The following is a 15733-nucleotide window of genomic DNA, read 5'->3' as shown; positions in this document are numbered from 1 at the left end:
GCGGGTCGTCCACGCCGATCCACACGACCTCGTCGCTCCCCGCGTCGCTGCCTCCCCACGGGTCCACCTCCATGGCCTCGGCGCCGGGAGCCTCCGCGACGTCGTTCGTCGTCTTAGTCGTCGTGCCCTTGGGCGGGGACGACCTCGCGCCGCCGCCGCTCGCTTCCGTCTTCGCGGCGGCGTCAGATTCGAGCTCAGCCGGGTCGGACGACAGCGGCGTCGCCGTCGGGAGCCGCAGCGGCGTCCCGGGCTTCGCGGGGGCCTCGATCTCGAGGACGTACGCGACGCCGCCGATCGTCTTCGCGCGCGTCGTCTTCGGTCTCGCCGCCGCGGGCGCGTACGTCAACCCCGCGCGAAGGGCGGTGACGACGGACCACTCCGCGTCGTCGTCGCTGCCGGACGTTTCCGTGTCCATCGCCGCGCCGCCGTCGCCGCCGCCGCCGCCGCCGCCGCCGCCGCCGCCGCCGTCGTCGTCGAGCGCGGGGCGGAGCTTAATCTTCGCGACGGCCAAGTCCGCGATCGCGAGCTCCTCGACTAACGCCTCGAGCTCGGCGAGCGGCCGCGGACCCAGATGCCCGCGCCAGGACGCGAGGAACGCGCGCAGGATCGCGTCCTGCGCGTGCCCGCGTCGCACCGCCTCCGCCAGCGACGCCGCGCCGTTGTGCAGGAGCATCGCGGAGAGCGCGGCGGCGAGCGCCCGCACCTCCGCGGCGCGTCCCGCGTCCACCTGGGGACCCTTCCTCGCGTCCGCGCCGCCGCTGCTGCTGCCGCCGCCGCCGGCTGGACCGGGAAGCATCGCGCCGTCTCGAGACACGAGGGATACGATCCGCCGCGCGAGATGGTCCCCCGCGCCCGCGCGCGTGAGCTCGGACATGACGGACGCCTGACGCGTCGCGATGAGATCAAACGTCAGCGCCTCCGTGAGTCTGACGAGCGACGCCTCCGCGGCGGTCGTCGTCGTGTTCTTCTTCCCCATACTCGCGGCCTCCTTCCGGAGCTCGCCGAGGCTCCCCCACTCGAACGCCTCGAACGTCGAGCTCGCGAACCCGAGGAGCGCGCCGAGTAAACCGGAGACGTCCACGCGGCCGGCGTCGCTCGCGCTCGCGTTCGCATCCGCGCGCTCGCCGCCGCCGCCGCCGCCTCTCTCCCCCGCGGCGACGCCGCCAAGCATCATCCCTCTCGTCTCGTTGACGATCACGCGGTACCGCTCCACGCGCGAGGCGTCTTTCCCGCCGCGCGCGCCCTTGAGCGAGGACCACGGCTCTTCGCCCCACCGGTCCCACGGCGTCGTCCAATCGCTCGCGCCCTCCCCCGCGGACGCGCTCACGAACGTCGGGAACCACGCGCCGTCCGCGCACGACAGCGTCAGCGCGACGTGCGCGCGGTCTTTGTTGGAATCCCCGACCGCGTGCCACACCGTGCCTCGTCGTCCGCCGCGGTCGCAGCACGCGGCGACGGCGCTGAACGCGCCGGGCTGCCCGGGCGCGCCAGCCTTGTGCGCGGCTCTCCTCGCCGCCTCCGCGACGGCGGCGTCCCCGCCGAGCGCGTCGATCAAGACGTCGATCGCGTCACCGAGGCCGTAATCGTCCCCGTCTTTGCTCGGCTGCATCGCCCACGCGCCCGACGTCGTGACCGCGACGAAGTGCGCGCCCCATTTGGACCGCGCGGCGGACCCGGCGCTCAGCGCGCCGTCCGCGGCGAACGCGTGATACATCGACGCCGCGTTGAATCGCGCCTCCGCGGGCTTGCGTCCGCCGCTGAGGTCCCACGTGCGGTCGTACACCACGGCGAGGTCGCTCGCGCGGACGGCGAGGACGTTGAGACCGCGCTCGGAGGCCCACGCGCCGGCGCCTTTCTCGCCGTGTTTCCACGCGCCGCCGTGCGTCATGTCTTCGTCGACGGCTTCGTCGTGCGCGTCGAACGGTTTCGCCGCCGACGACGACGCCGCCGCCGACGACGCCGCCGCGCGGGCCGCGTCCGCGTCGTCCGCGTCGTCGTCGGACTCGGAGTCCGTGTCGTGGACGACGATCTGCTTGTCCCCGCCGCCGGGGGAGAAGAGCATCGACGTCATCTCTCTCGCTTTACTCCTCGGCGTCGCGCCGCCGCCGCCGCCGCCGCCGCCGCCGCCGCCGGCGTCGTTTTCCTTCGCCACCGCCGCGTTCGCCGCCGCGCGTTCCTTCTCCAGCTTATCCAGCTTATCCACGCGTTCTCTCTCTCGCTTCGCCGCGAGCTCTTTCTCCTTCTTACTCGCGACGACCGGAGCGTTCCTGCGGTACTCCGCGTCTCCCAAACTCCCTTTCCTCGCGCCGCTATTTGCCGTGTTGTAACCGCCGCCCGTCGCGCGCAGCCGCACGAGGCCCATCTTCGCCTCCACCCTGGACGTGCTGAACACGGACTCGAGCTCGCCGACGGTGAAGCCCGCGAGCGCGATCTTGTACGCGCGGTCCGTGCTCAGCCTCAGGCGCTTGCTTCGCTTCGTCGCCTCGTCTTTGGAGACGTCGAACAGGACGCTCTTTCGACGCGTGTGGACGTGGAGGCCCTCCGTCGCGGCGGCGAGGAACAGGTCGCCGACGACGGTCTCGATCGTCTCCCCCGGGTTCGCTCTCGGGACGACGTCCAGCGCGAGCCGCCAGCCGTCTCTCGCGGACGCCTCGGTCGGCAGCGCGCCGGGGGACCATCGAACGACGCACTCGTCGCGTCCGGTTCGAACGATCTGAAGCGGCGTCGAGATCACGACGTTCGTCGCCTCCGCCTCGACCGGCTTCGTCGGCGCGGACGACGACGCGAGTTGTTGGCGCTTCGGCGGGATCGCCGCGAACTTCACGGCGTACACCGCGTCGCACGGGAGGTCTTTGGGGACGCGCCATCGCACGCTGACGACGCCGTCCGCGCCGACGCGCGCGCGCTCTGCGATGGATCTCACGCACTTTCCCGTCCACCCCGAGCTGACGCACGAGACGCTGACCTCGTCGAACGCGCGACCGGCGGCGCAGTCCGCGGCGAGCACGTACTCCACGCCCTGCTCTAAGACGTCGTGCGGTTTCGGGAACGAGACGTTCATCGCGCTCGACGCCCACCCCCCGCGCGACGCCGCGTCTGACGAGATCCGCCCGCGGCTCGACGACGGAGACGACGTCGTGGTTCGCGTTCAGTTCATGTTCAGTTCGCGCGAAATACGCTCGTCTGCTGGACGAATTCGGCCGTCCGACGTTCGGTCGGGGCACACCCGAGGGCGCCCGTCATGGCGTTCGTATCGCGCGCGCGGCGCGACACCGGGAAGTTCGGGCCTCCCCCGGCGACGGACGGCGAGGTGCGCGTCTCGACGCCCGCCCCGCTCTCTCCGCGGCGACGCGCGCGCGCGAGCGCGCTCCCTCGCGGGTCAACCACGTTTTCGTCGATCGCGGCGTCCGTCCATCCGTCCGTCCGACTCACCGCGCCCTCCCCGACCGCGTCCTCTCGCCCCGCTCCCTCCTCGCAGGCGGTCGGTCCCGGCGCGTACGGCGAGGACCGCGCCTCGCCGACGTACCAGGGCGTCGCGCCGTTCTACTCCACGTCGCGGCGGACGTCGCTGAGCGACGGCGCGGACCGCGCCCCGGGACCGGGGGCGCACGCCCTCCGATCGTCCTTCGCGGGCGCGCAGAAGCGCGCGACGAAGACGTTCAGCGCGTTCGTCTCCGGGCAGTCGCGCCTGGGGAAGCTCGACACCACGGACGCGGTGGATAACCCGGGGCCGGGGCATTACGAGGGCGCCAACGCGTCCAGGGAGACGTGGCCGAGGAAGCCCGCGAACCGGTGGAAGAGTAGGTCGACGGAGGATGCGTCGTCGTCGTCGACGACGACGACGACGACGACGACGAAGCCGACGCGCGTCACCGCGAGCGCGCCGTCCGTGCCGACTAAATCGCAGAGCTACGGGTACGCGGTCACCCCGGACGCCGGCGTGGTCCCGCGAGCGCCCCCAATCCGCGGATGCAGCGGCGTGAAGGGCGACACGGTCGGTCCGGCGGGGTACGCCCCCGTCGGGCTCGGGACGGCGTTCGGCGGCTCGAAAACGGCGGGGACGGATTTCGTCAGCAGCAAATCGAAGCGCGGGTTCGAGCTCGCGCGCGAGCGAGGGACGCTCGGCGACGGCCCGCCGTCTCCCGGGACGTCGTACCTCGGCGAGGTGAAGCTCCGGGTCGAAGAGCAGCTCCGCGTGTCCACGGCGAGGAGGAGCCTCGCCGACGCCGACGCGAACGCGAATCTGAATCCGCGTCGTTCGGGCTCGGGGTCGCCGACGCGGACGACGTGCGAACGCGAACCGAGCGGCGCGAACCTCGGGACGCGCGGCGGCGACGCGCGGGTGAGGGTCGACGCCGTCCCCGGACCGGGGGCGTACGCGGCGCCGTCGCAGTTTGACCGCGCGTCTCGAAGGAAGCAATCGAAGCCGTCGAGGTTGCAGAACTTTAACGTGAGCTCCCCGGCTTCCTACCAGGTGGACGTGGAGACGTCGCTCTCCGCGCCGACGTGGGCGACGACGCCCGGGCCGGGGGCGTACGAGGACCCGCGCGTGCGGTTCAAGACGCGCGACGGCGAGCGGCCGTTCCGAGTCGCGAGCGCGAAGAAGACGACCGCGACCGGCGACCGGTCGCCGGCGCCGCCCGCCGCGAAGAAATGGTTCGAGCCCGGTCCAGGGCAGTACGACCTCGGCGGCATGGCGAAGGACGTGGACCGCAAGCTCGGGAGCAAGAACGGCGTGTTTGGGTCCTCCGCCGCGAGGTTTGGCCCGGGGATCGTGCGCGAGCCCAGGGGGGGCGGGGTCGGCGACCGGGCCGACGACGACGCCGCGGAGTCGGCGCCGGGGACGGACGGAACGCTCGCGCGGCTGCGACGGAAAGAGACGTCCTCGTTCGCGTCGACGTCCAAGCGCGGCGGCGGGTCCGGGTCTTCCCCCGCGGCGTCGCCGTCGCCGTCGTCGTCGCCGCCGCCGCCGTCGTCGTCGTTTCAACTCGACGGCGCGCCCACGCGGCCGAGCAACCCGTATCAAGCGCCGCCGCCCGGGGCGTACGACGTGGTGATGAACGCGAAGTGGCTGAGGAAAGGGACGACGCGGGGGACGCTCGGCGGGGAGGCGCGGTTCAAAGAGAGCGGCGGCGCGCGCGACGCGGCGTCGTCGCCGGGGCCGGGGTCGTACGAGTGGACGACGGGGAAGAAAGCCGCGAAGGAGCGCAGCACGCCGACGCTGAGGAGCAGTTTCCGGAGCGGCACCGTGAGGTTCGGGGAGGACTTCGGGGGGGACTCGCCGGGACCGGACGCGTACGACACCGGCGGGTCGATGAACGTGCGGTCGTTCAACGTCACCGCGCGTTGAGCCGCCCGCGAGAGGCGGGAGGGAGGTTGAAAGAGAAGGTGAAGTGTAGCGGTGATCGTAGTGAGTGACTTACGTACAGTATCTTATGCAAAGTGCTGGCATCTATGTTTCCGCTCCGGTTCGAGAGCGCAGGCGTCGCCGCCCCTTCTCTCGCGGAAATCAAAAAGCGCTCACCCCGCGGTCTGGCGCTCGAGCATTCCGTCCCGGCCTGGCTGGTGGCTCTCTCGCGTTTCGCGAGAGGAGCCCAGCCGGTGGACAGCCGTCGAGCGCAACCGGTTTATTCGGGGCGCGCGCCCTCTGCGTTTCCCCGGTAACTAGGTACTAGCCCAATCTACGTTTACTTCCCCTCCTCGAGGAAAGAGAACATCCCGCCGTCGTCCTCGAGCGCGACGCCGCCCAAGCCGGCGCGGCCGCCGGTCTCGCCCGCGCCGAGGCCGCCGCCCCACGTGCTCGCGCCCGCGCCGAACGCGCCCGACGCGGACCCTGGGATGGCGCCGAACGTCGCGCCGCCGAACGCGCCCGCGCCGGTGCCGGGGCTCCCGCCGTACGGGTTCGGGTGGACGCCGCCGCCGCCGCCGCCGGCGAGCGACGCTTGCGCCTCCGCCCACGTCGACGGGTTCCCGCTGCTCATCCCGCCGCCGCCGCCGCCGCCTCCTGACGCGGCCGCGGCCGCGGACCACGCGGACTCGGTCCCGGGAGACCCCCACTGCGCGCCGCCGCCGCCGCCGCCGCCTGAGGACGCGTTCGAGCCGGTCGCCCACGTGTTCGAGCCGAAAAATCCACCCGGTTCCGTCGGGGAGCCGACGTTGAACCCGCCGGCGGAGCTCCCGCGCACGATGTGCTGCGTCGGTCGCTCGTCGTTGTGGTCCCTCACCGCGCCGACGAAGTCGTCGTCCGTGGGAAGTTCGAACACGCCGCTGGAGTGGCCGCTGCCGACGCCGCCGCCGCCGAGGTTGACGTTGAGCGGCGTCCACGGGTCGGCGGCGGCGGCGGAGGCTTGCCACGACGGCGGCTGCGCCGCGACGCCACCGCCGCCGCCGCCGCCCCAGTCCGCCGCGCGCGATACCCCGGGAGGAGGACCCGGCGGCGGCGGCGGCGGCCCAGGAGGCAGCGGCGGCTGCGCGCGAGAAGCGCGCGACGCGCCCCCCGGGAGCGGCGGACGACCGGGAGGCAACGGCGGCGCCCCCGGAGGCGGCGGCGGCGGGCCCTGCGCGAACCCGTACGCGTGCCCCGACGGCGGCGATTCGCGCGGCGCGGGGATGCGCCCCGCGCCCGGCGGCGGAAACCCGCCCGGGGGAAGCGGCGCGTGGCCGCTCCCGTTCCCGCGCGGCGGAGGGATCCCCTGCGGGAGCGGCGGTTGCCCGGGCGGCGCCGGCGGCGCGCCGACGCCGTTTTGGCGGTGCCTCGTCGTCGCCGGCGCGTGCTGATACCCCGCGGACCCGGGCGGCGGCGCGACGCCCGCGCGGGCGCCGCCCTTGGGCGTCGGCATCGCGGGCGCGGCGGCCCAGAGAGGAGGTTCGCTCGCGCCGGCCGGCGCGCTCGTCGGCGGCGGCGCTCGGCCGGTGACTTGCGTCTTGTACCGGTCCTCTTCTTGTTGGAGACGCGCCGCGAGCGCTTCGTCGCCGCTGTACCCGCCGTACTCCGCTTGCAGCCGTCGCGCGTACTCCTCGTCCGTCATCGTGGACGGGTCCAACGGTGGTCGGTCGATGCCGAGGCGTTCCGCGGCCGCGGCGAGCTCCTCCGCGCGCGCCTTTTCCTTCTTCTTCTTCCGCTGCGCCGCCTTCTTCGACAGCCCGCCCTCGCCGCCGCCGCCGCCGCCGCCGCCGTCCGCGTTCGCGTCGCCGCCCGCGCCCGCGCCCGCGCCCGCGCCCGCGCTCGCCGCCTTGGTCTTCTTCTCTTTCTCTTTCTTCGACTCGAGCTTCTGCTTCATCTCCTCGAGCTCCTGCATCTCGCGCTCCGCCGCCGCCTCCGCGGCGCGACGCAACGCCGCTTGGCGCTCGAGCTGCGTCGCGTCCACGGCGTCGACGCCGTCGCGCTCGCTCTCATTCGCGGCGGCGGCAGCCTTCTCCTTCGCCGCGCGCTTCTTCGCTTTCTTGCTGAGACCGCCGCCCGGGGCTTGCCCGTTCAAACTCGACCCGGCCGCGCCGTCGGTCGCGTCCGACGCGGCGTCGGAAGATTTCTTCTCCGGAACCGGCTTACCGCTCGTCGCGTACGCGGACTCCACGGAGTGCGGCCCCCACTCCGTGACCTCGCCGTCGGATCCTTCGACGCGGCCGACTCTCGCTTTGAAGCAGTACCTCGTCCCCGGTGAAAGGTCCGACACCGTGACGATCGTGCGCCCTTTCACGGACGTGAACACCGTGTAGTTGTGATCGCCTTTTTCGCGCTTCAGACTCAGCTCCCAACACCGATCCTTCGGCAGCGTCTGCGTCGTGTTCTTGCTGCGGTACAAGTTCAGCGTCACGGACGTGTCCGTCCGCGACACTAACGTCGGTCGTTGGAGCTTCTCCAGCGGCGCTTTCGCGCGTCGCTCCTCGTCCTCTTGCTTCGCGAGTTCGGCGGCGTATCGCGCGGCTTCTTTCCGCATCTCTTCGAGGTGTTCGAAGAGTTCGTCGTCCGTGCGTCCTCCCGCGTTCCCGCCGCCGCCGCCGCCGCCGCCGCCGCCGCCGCCGCCGCCGCCGCCGCCGAACCACCCGCCGCCGCCGCCTTTCCCGCCCCACCCGCCCGGGGGCGGGTGCGAGAAGAAGTGGTGCAGGTCCGAGTACCCCAAATCGTCGTCGTCGTCGTCGGTGTAATCTTCGTCGTCGTCCGTGTAGTCGTCGTGGTCGTCCCCGCGGTGCGGCGGTCCTCGCCCGCCGCCGAACGGGCCTTTGCCGCCGAACGGGCCTTTGCCGCCGCGGAAGCCGGAGAAGCCGCCGCCGAAGAAGAAGCTGCGAGAAGGAAGGAAGGAAGGAAGGAAGGAACGCGCGAGTGAGCGAGGGGACCCTGGGCGGGTGGGGATGGAAGGAAGGCGGGCGGTCGCGGGCGGAAGGATCGAGCGCGGAGGGACCCTGGCGCGACGAAGACGCGACGCGCGGCGATCGACGACGGCGATCGATGCGCGATGGCGATGTGGTAGAGAAGTGAGAGACGAAAGAAGCGGCGGACGAGACCGAGACGCGCGCACCTCTCGAAGAAGCTCGCGGCGAAGTCTCTCATGTCCTCCGCGGACTCGAATATCTCGTCTACGCCGTCTTCGCCGTCCTCGCGCGTGAGGCACTCGTACGCGCTGACGACCTCTTTGAACTTCTTCTCCGACTCCGCGTCGCCCGGGTTCTTGTCGGGGTGGTGCTTCAGCGCGAGTTTCCTGCGGTGGATTCGAGTCGGACGGCGTCGGGCGGGGGAGGGCGTCAGATTCGAAGCCGCGGGAGCGGTCGTCGTCGTCGTCGTAGTGTCAAACCGAAAAATGGCGCGCGTCTCGCGCGCCGGAGAACGACGCCCGCGGCGGACGCGACGCGCACCTGTACGCCTGCCGCACGGCGTTCGAGTCTAAGTCATCGGCTACGCCGAGAACGCGAAGCGCCGCCGCGCGCTTCATGGTCGCAGAGAGCTCCCCGCCTCCTCTCAGCGCGCGCCTCTCAGTGCCGAGCACGACGCTTCACGTGGTTTGCTCGGATTTGGCGGGATTTTTGGTTTTCGTGCCGACCAGCCGTGGGTGCACGTGCCGGAATCTTTCTCATCAGTTGAAAGGGGACGCGATCAAATGTTGAAACTACAGGGTGGGTGAAAACCGTTCTCGGAGCTGCCGAAAAACGCAAGGCCGCGCGCCGCCCGTCGTGGCTTTTCGATATTTTGTTCGACGCGGAACCTTGTCGTTGTAACTCTCGCGCGCGCCCTCCGCGACGTTCCTCGGACGCGCTCCAGAGTCCTCCGACCGCTCGCGCGAAGCCCCGACCTCTCGCGCCTCCGCCCCCGCCGCCGCGACCATGCGTCCGCGCGCGCGCGCGCGTCGCGGCGCCGTCGCGACGACCGTCGCGGCGGTCCGCGCCGCCGTCGACGCCTCCCGACGCCTCCCGACGTCGTATCGTCGTATCGCGCTCCTCCCCGTCCTCGCGCTCTGCGCGCTCGGCGCGTGCGTCGGCCTCGCGGACGCGGGGCCCGCGCTGGGAGCGCGCCGCCGCCTCCTCGACGCCGTCGCGACTCCGGTCCCCGTTCGCGCGTCCGCGAAGGCCGCGACCAGGCCGGTGCGTTCGTCGCGTCTCTCTCTTTCTTTTTTCGTCCCGAGAGTCGCAGTCCTGAAGTGGCAGCGCCCCGCCTTGTCTTTTCCCCTCTCCCCCGCCCGACCCTCTCGTCCCGCCTCGCTTCCCCTCCCGGCCGCCGCTTCCCTTCGCGACGCTCGTCCCGCCTCGCCTCGTCCGACGCGCCGCTCACTCCCCGCCGCCGCGACCCATCTCTCGCGCAGCCGACGATCGTCTCCGCGCGACGTCCCGAGCCCGACGCGGCTGCCGCGCGTTTCGGCGGCGCCGAAGCCGCGAAGCCGCGCGGCGCGACGACGAGACCGCGGTTCGATCCCGACGCCGACGCCGAGCTCGACCTCGAGCCGAGGCCGCGCGACGGCATCACGCGCCCCGGTCGCGTCGGCGTCGCGCGCCCCGACGGCGTATCCCGCCCCGAACGACCGACGTCCACCGCGTCCGACCCCCTGTGGGGCGTCTCCGGCGAAGCCGCGCTTCACCTCGAAGAGGGGTGGTGCCCTCCGGGGGTGGTGAACTTCGCGAACTGCGACCCGCGCCCTGGAACCGCGCTGGGGTTGCCGACGCCGCGCGTGCCCGTCATCGACGACGACGCCGCGGACGCCGTCCTCCTCGGGCGCGCGGACTGGGAGAACGACCTCTCGCTGAAGCCGTTTCGGCTTCGGTTCACGATGCCCCCCAGGGCGGTGCCGCAGGCGACGGTGGAGAACGTCGTCATCGAAGCCAAGAACCCCGGCGGGTACTCGAAGACGCAAACGTTCGAGTGGTACGAGGTGCGGCAGATGCTGTCCTTCATCGAGCTCTTCCCCCCCAACGTCTGCGCGCCAGATCCGAACGTTTGCCGTCCGTGCGTCACCGCCGAGAACAGCGCGGGGGTCGAGCACGGCGCGCCCGCCCTCGACGACCCGGCGACGTGCGTCGACGGCCGGCGGTGCCTGCGCGCCGGCGAGGTGCCGTTCTGGTGGTACAACGGCATCGCGCCCGGACCTCTGTTTCGCATCCCGACGGATCTGAAGTGGCGAAACGCGCTCAAGGACGCCCAAGCGCAGCAGTTCGTTCCCCCGGTCGTCGTCGTCCGCCAGGCGAACGATCTGCCGGCGGACTGCGCGGGGGGCGCGACGACGCACGACGAGCTCGAGTGTAAGCGCGCCATCACGTCCACGCATCATCACGGCTCGCACTCGCTTCCCGGGTTCGACGGGTGGGCGGACGACGTCACCAAGTCGGGCGAGTGGAAGGACTACGTCTACGCCGTGGACATGGGCCCGAGGACGAACTGGTACCACGGTGCGCGAGGGCGCTCGCGTCGTCGCCTTCCTCCCCGCCCCGCGTACTGTATTTTTCTTAATTTCGTCTCTGATTTGAAACTCCCGAGCCTCTCTCGCTCACGCGCCCTCGTCTCTCTTCCTCCGCGCCGCCCGCGCAGATCACGGGATTCACAACACCGGATTCAACGTCGCGAACGGTCTGTTCGCGATGTTCCCGATCTACGTTCCCCCCCAGTACGAGGACGGCCCGCACGGCGAACGAATTCTCCCTCGGTGGATCGACGGCGTCTGCAACGTCTTCGCCGACGGGCCCGGCAACCTCGGGAACAAGGAAGGTCGATGCTTCGAGTTCCCGATGATCTTGTCCGAAGCGCGGTTCAACAACGAGGGCGGTCAAACCGCGAACGGCGACGGCAAGGGCGTCGCGAACGTCCCGGCGGGAACCTGCCGCGTCGACTACGAGATCGAGGGTAACATCTACAAGGCGGACGTGATCACGGTCAACAAGCTCCCTTGGCCGAAGATGAAAGTCTTCGCGGGGTACAAGTACCGCGGCCGAGTGCTCGGCGCGAGCATCTCGCGCTCGTATCGCCTGAGTCTCAGCGGCGGCAACGGCTGCGCGAAGATGATCGTCGTGGGCACGGACACGGAGCTGCTTCTCAACCCCGTCGTCGTGAAATTTCTCGACGTCAACTCCGGGGAGAGATACCAAGTCGTGTTCGATTTCTCCAACTGCGTCGTCCCCGAGGGGAAGAAGAAGATCAACGTGCACCTCCGCAACGCGAACGACTTCTTGAACAACGAAGAATACCTGCACACGGACAAGGTGATGAGGTTCCAGGTCAGGAACCCGCCGGCGAAGATCAAAAACGCCGGGCAGCCGTCGATGCTCGCGAGCGACTGGGAGGGCGGCGGCGGCGTGCCCTGCGCGTTGGATCCGTCAACGATGACGGGCGAGAACGCGAAGATCTGCGCCAACGCGAAGCTCGTTCCCGACGCCGCCCCGACCTGGTACAAGAACGAAGACGTCTGCCTGCTCTCGGAGAACGACGCGTTGCTGCGACGCGAGGCGGTTCAGACCGCGCTCAGGGCGCTGGACGTCGTTCGCGGCGTGGAGCCCGACGCGTACGGCGAAACGCGCGTCCGCGAGATCACCGAGAGTCGTCCCGCGTCCGTCGACATCAGCGCGACGTTCTCCGCGGACGACCCGAAGACCAACCCGAACGGTTTCGCGACGCTCAGCGACGCGTGTCACGGCGCGTCGGGCCAGGGAGAGATGACCACGACGCACGCGAAGCTCGAAGTCGCGGGCGCCGTCGGGCCGGTCCAGTGCGTCACGGTGCGCACGCTGATCTTCGCGAGAACCGGCGGCGAGTGGGTCATCAACGACAAGACGTGGCGATCCGGCGACCGCGACGCGATGGGCCGGATCGAAGCGGCCGCGCAGTACGGCTGCCTCGAGGTGTGGCACATCATCACCGGCGGCGGCGGGTGGCATCACCCCGTGCACCTGCACCTCATCGACGCGTGGATCGTCGAGCGGAAGGACGGTCGCGAAGACGAGGCGCGAAAGGCGTGGCCGGAAGGTCGCGGCGTTTTTCCGTACGAGACGGGATCGAAGGACGTGTTTTTCGTCGGGTTCAACGAGCACGTCACGATCGCGTTCTTCGCGGACTCGAACCGCGGGAACTACATGTTCCACTGCCACAACCTGATACACGAAGACGACGACATGCTCCTCGCGTTTACCGTGACGCGCGAGACGTACGACGCGGACGCGGTTCCCGTCTCGAAGGACCTCATGATGCAACCGCCGTTCGATCCGCGGTTCCCGTACCAAACGAAGGTGACGCCGGGAGAGAGCACCAAGAGCCAAGGCCAGGACGTGCATCGGTACCTGTTCCCGCGCTCGACGCAGCCGGACGGCGCGAACTCGGGGCTCGTGACCGCGAGCGGCTACATGTTCGAGTACGAGAAGTTGTGGCAGGTCCAGTCGCCGATAAGGGATCACCAGGTCGAAGCCACGGCCGCGATAAAGGAGCTGTTCGAGAACGGGGGGAAAGGACGTACCGGGAAGTACTACGAGGAGGACGGGAAGTTCTACGCGAGCGGCGAGAGGAACGTGGCCGGCGACCTTTTGCTCGGCGAAGATACCGAGCCGAGCCAGAAGAATCGAAACGGCGACATCGAGGAGATGTTCTTCTCGAGGTACTGAGTGAAGACGGAGTACGAAACACGTGACGGAAGAAACGATACGAAGCGGATGGTCTGAGACCCCAGCCGCGCGACAGACGTGAGCGGCGAGGGTCTGAGACCCCAGCCGCGCGACAGACGTGAGCGGCGAGGGTCTGAGACCCCAGCCGCGCGACAGACGTGAGCGGCGAGGGTCTGAGACCCGCGCGAGAAGACGACGAAAAAAATGAATGAAAAAAGAGAGGCGCAAGAAATCACTCGTGAACGCGCTCAATCCACCTCCTCGGTCCACCCTCCGAACTGCAGGGTGGGCACCTTTCTGATCGCGGCCCGTTCCTCGACGCACTTCTCGCACTCGCACGTGAACCCGTACGACGCGAGCGCGTCCGCGCGCGCGTCGACGCCCGCCGTCTCGTCCACGTAGCTCATCGTGATCTCCTCCCCCGCGAGCACGTCCCTCGTCGCCTGCACTCTGACCGCCGCCGCGCCTTTCCAGCTCCGGTACCGCGGCGTCGCGTTCGGCGCGCACGAGTGGTTGCACAAGCACGCCATGGGAAACAGCACGGTGCCTTCGAAGCCGGGGAAGACGCGTCGGCTCGCGTCGAACAGGTCCTCCGCGTCCGAGGTCGGGTCCAGCCGCGGTTCGTCGTCGTCGTCATCGTCGTCGCCGTCGCCGTCGTCGTCGCCGTCGCCGTCGTTCGCGTCCACTCCTCCCCGCGTAGGACGCCCCGCGGCGGCGTCCTCGACGTCGCGCGCCGCCTGCGCTTTCAGCGCGATCGGAAGCAACGCGTCCATCGCGCCCGCGACCGACTCCGAGCCCTCGAGCTCGTCCAAACACAGAAGCTCGTGGCACGCGCCGCGCGTCGGCCCGTCGATCTTCATCGACAGCTGGTTCAGCTCGAACGCGCCAAGTATCGCGCCGTAGCCGTGTAAACCGAGGCGGTCGACAACCTCGGGGACTCGAGCCGCGCAGACGCGCGCGGCGGCGACCGAATCTGTAACATCCGTAACATCCGAATCTGTAACCGAATCCTCCTCGGGCCCACCCGCCGCGGAAGAGAAGGCTTCCGCGGCGTCTCGCGTCAACGCCAACGCGCGCGCGGCGATCCCTCGGAGTCTCAGCAACATCATCGGGTCGCCGTCTGACGCGACTTCCCACCACGGTCCCTGCGCGAACGCGCGGAACGGCAGCGTCGCGGCGTCCCAATCGTTCCCGTCGGCGAGCGACGACGCGACGCGCGCGATGACCGCGGTCGCGAGGAAGAGCGAGTCGTGATGCCCGCAGTGCCGCTTCAACGCCGCCGCCGTCGTCGCCGCGGCGTCGGCGCCGTCCGTTCCTCCCGCGCCCGCGCACACGAGCGCGTGCCCGTCCTCCTTCGCGTGCTTCGCGCGACACATCTCGCCGCAATACAGCGTCGTGCACCCCCGGGACGCGGCGTTGACGCACGGCGTCGCCGGCGCGATCCCCTCGCACGTCTTCATCGCTCGCGCCAGGGTCGCGTCTCTTCTCGCCGCCGACGCGACGTCGCACCACCCTTCGCCGTCGCGCGACGGAGGGTCCGCGCCGTCGATCGCGACGCACGCTCGACGCACGGTCTCCGCGTCGCGCCCGCCGCTCATGAGCGTCAGCTGCGCGTCGATGTCGCCGACGCTCCGATGGCACCGCGCGCACGCGAGACACGTCGCCTCGTTCTCCGGGCTCTGCGCGCCGACGAGGGGCGCTTCCGCCCACAGCGTCCCCCCTCGCGCGATGTCCCGCGTCGCGACGACGCCGTTCCCTCGCCCGGGGATCGCGCGCACGGTCACCGGCGCGTCCATCGGCGGGAGCGACTCGAAGTACTCCACGAGTCCGGTCGAGCTTCGCATCGCGTGGCTCGCGGCGGCGCGTTCGAAGCTCGCGCGCCTCGACGGCTCGGACGCCGACCCCGACCCCGACCCCGATCCCGAACCCGACCCCGAACCCGAACCCGGACCCGTCTCGACCGAGGCCGTCGACCCCGTCGTCCCTCCTTTGAACCCTCGCTCGGTGAGTATCGCGTCCCTCGCGCTGTCGTCCACGCGCTTCTCTCGCACGGCGTCTCTAAACGCGCGCATCGCCTCCGCGTACGCCGCGTTTTCCGCCGGCGCCCTTCGGATCCACTCCGCGTTCGCGTCCAACTCGCCCTCGGTGAAGTCCACGTTCGCGAACGTCGGCTCCGTCCGTACCGCGCCGATGAAGACGTCGCCGTGGAACGGGTGCGAGACGTCGAGACCGCATCGCTCCGCGAGCTCGCGCGCGCGGTCGTTCGTCGGCAGGGACTTCAACTTGCCGACCTCGTCGCAGTACGCGTACACGCCGCGATGGCCGTTCGCGTTGGACGGGTGCATCAGCGCGAACGTCTCCGTCTTCCCGCCCGATACCGCGCGCAGGATCGCGTCCGCGGTGACCCTCGACGCCGCGTCCGCGCCGAGCCGCGCGGCCGCGGCGGCGAGCGCGGCGTCCGGGGAGACGCTTCCGCCGCTCGTCGCGAAGTGCGCCGACAGAAACTCCGGAAGCGCGTCCCCGGGGAAGCCCTGCCGGTGCCTCCGCAGCTCGCGGACGCCGCGCGAGGCGTCCGCGGGGAGGTACACGTACGCGAACGTGTCGTCGCCCGGCGGCGGCGACGACGCGGCGGCCATCGTCGCGGCGTCGGCGCGCGAGGTGCGCGAGC

At 70.7% G+C, this 15733-nt stretch overlaps 5 protein-coding genes across 5 annotated transcripts in view; 2 read left to right on the top strand and 3 right to left on the bottom strand.

The window, feature by feature from the left end:
* The window catches only part of MICPUCDRAFT_46817 (uncharacterized protein), a gene marked incomplete at both ends in the record, with an annotated part of 5637 nt that extends 2576 nt beyond the window's left edge, over positions 1 to 3061 (bottom strand). The window contains one exon of the mRNA XM_003056911.1: positions 14 to 3061. Within this exon, the coding sequence (XP_003056957.1) occupies positions 14 to 3061 (3048 nt within the window). The remainder of the gene's footprint in view (positions 1 to 13) is intronic.
* A 180-nt stretch (positions 3062 to 3241) lies between these two features.
* On the top strand, positions 3242 to 5350 carry MICPUCDRAFT_56593 (uncharacterized protein; the record flags this gene model as incomplete). The annotated part of the gene is made up of 1 exon (XM_003057389.1): positions 3242 to 5350. One exon carries the CDS (start codon positions 3242 to 3244, stop codon positions 5348 to 5350), a length of 2109 nt encoding a protein of 702 aa, XP_003057435.1.
* Positions 5351 to 5687: 337 nt separating this feature from the next.
* MICPUCDRAFT_46816 (DNAJ family chaperone protein) lies at positions 5688 to 8961 on the bottom strand (the record flags this gene model as incomplete). The annotated part of the gene is made up of 3 exons (XM_003056910.1): positions 8851 to 8961; positions 8517 to 8696; positions 5688 to 8280 (listed from the first exon to the last, which is right to left on the bottom strand). The coding sequence occupies exons 1-3, from the start codon at positions 8925 to 8927 to the stop codon at positions 5688 to 5690; spliced, it is 2850 nt and encodes a 949-aa protein (XP_003056956.1). The 5' UTR covers positions 8928 to 8961.
* Positions 8962 to 9315: 354 nt separating this feature from the next.
* MICPUCDRAFT_38930 (uncharacterized protein) lies at positions 9316 to 13065 on the top strand (the record flags this gene model as incomplete). The annotated part of the gene is made up of 3 exons (XM_003057388.1): positions 9316 to 9573; positions 9792 to 10869; positions 11009 to 13065. The coding sequence occupies 3 exons, from the start codon at positions 9316 to 9318 to the stop codon at positions 13063 to 13065; spliced, it is 3393 nt and encodes a 1130-aa protein (XP_003057434.1).
* A 248-nt stretch (positions 13066 to 13313) lies between these two features.
* On the bottom strand, positions 13314 to 15701 carry MICPUCDRAFT_56590 (uncharacterized protein; the record flags this gene model as incomplete). Its single annotated transcript, XM_003056909.1, has 1 exon — positions 13314 to 15701. One exon carries the CDS (start codon positions 15699 to 15701, stop codon positions 13314 to 13316), a length of 2388 nt encoding a protein of 795 aa, XP_003056955.1.
* Between the last annotated feature and the right edge of the window lie 32 nt (positions 15702 to 15733).

This window comes from Micromonas pusilla (assembly GCF_000151265.4).
Source record: "Micromonas pusilla CCMP1545 genomic scaffold MICPUCscaffold_3, whole genome shotgun sequence".
Taxonomy (NCBI): domain Eukaryota; kingdom Viridiplantae; phylum Chlorophyta; class Mamiellophyceae; order Mamiellales; family Mamiellaceae; genus Micromonas; species Micromonas pusilla.
The sequence above is the reverse complement of the archived record's forward strand: the minus strand, read 5'-3'. Positions and strand labels throughout refer to the sequence as shown.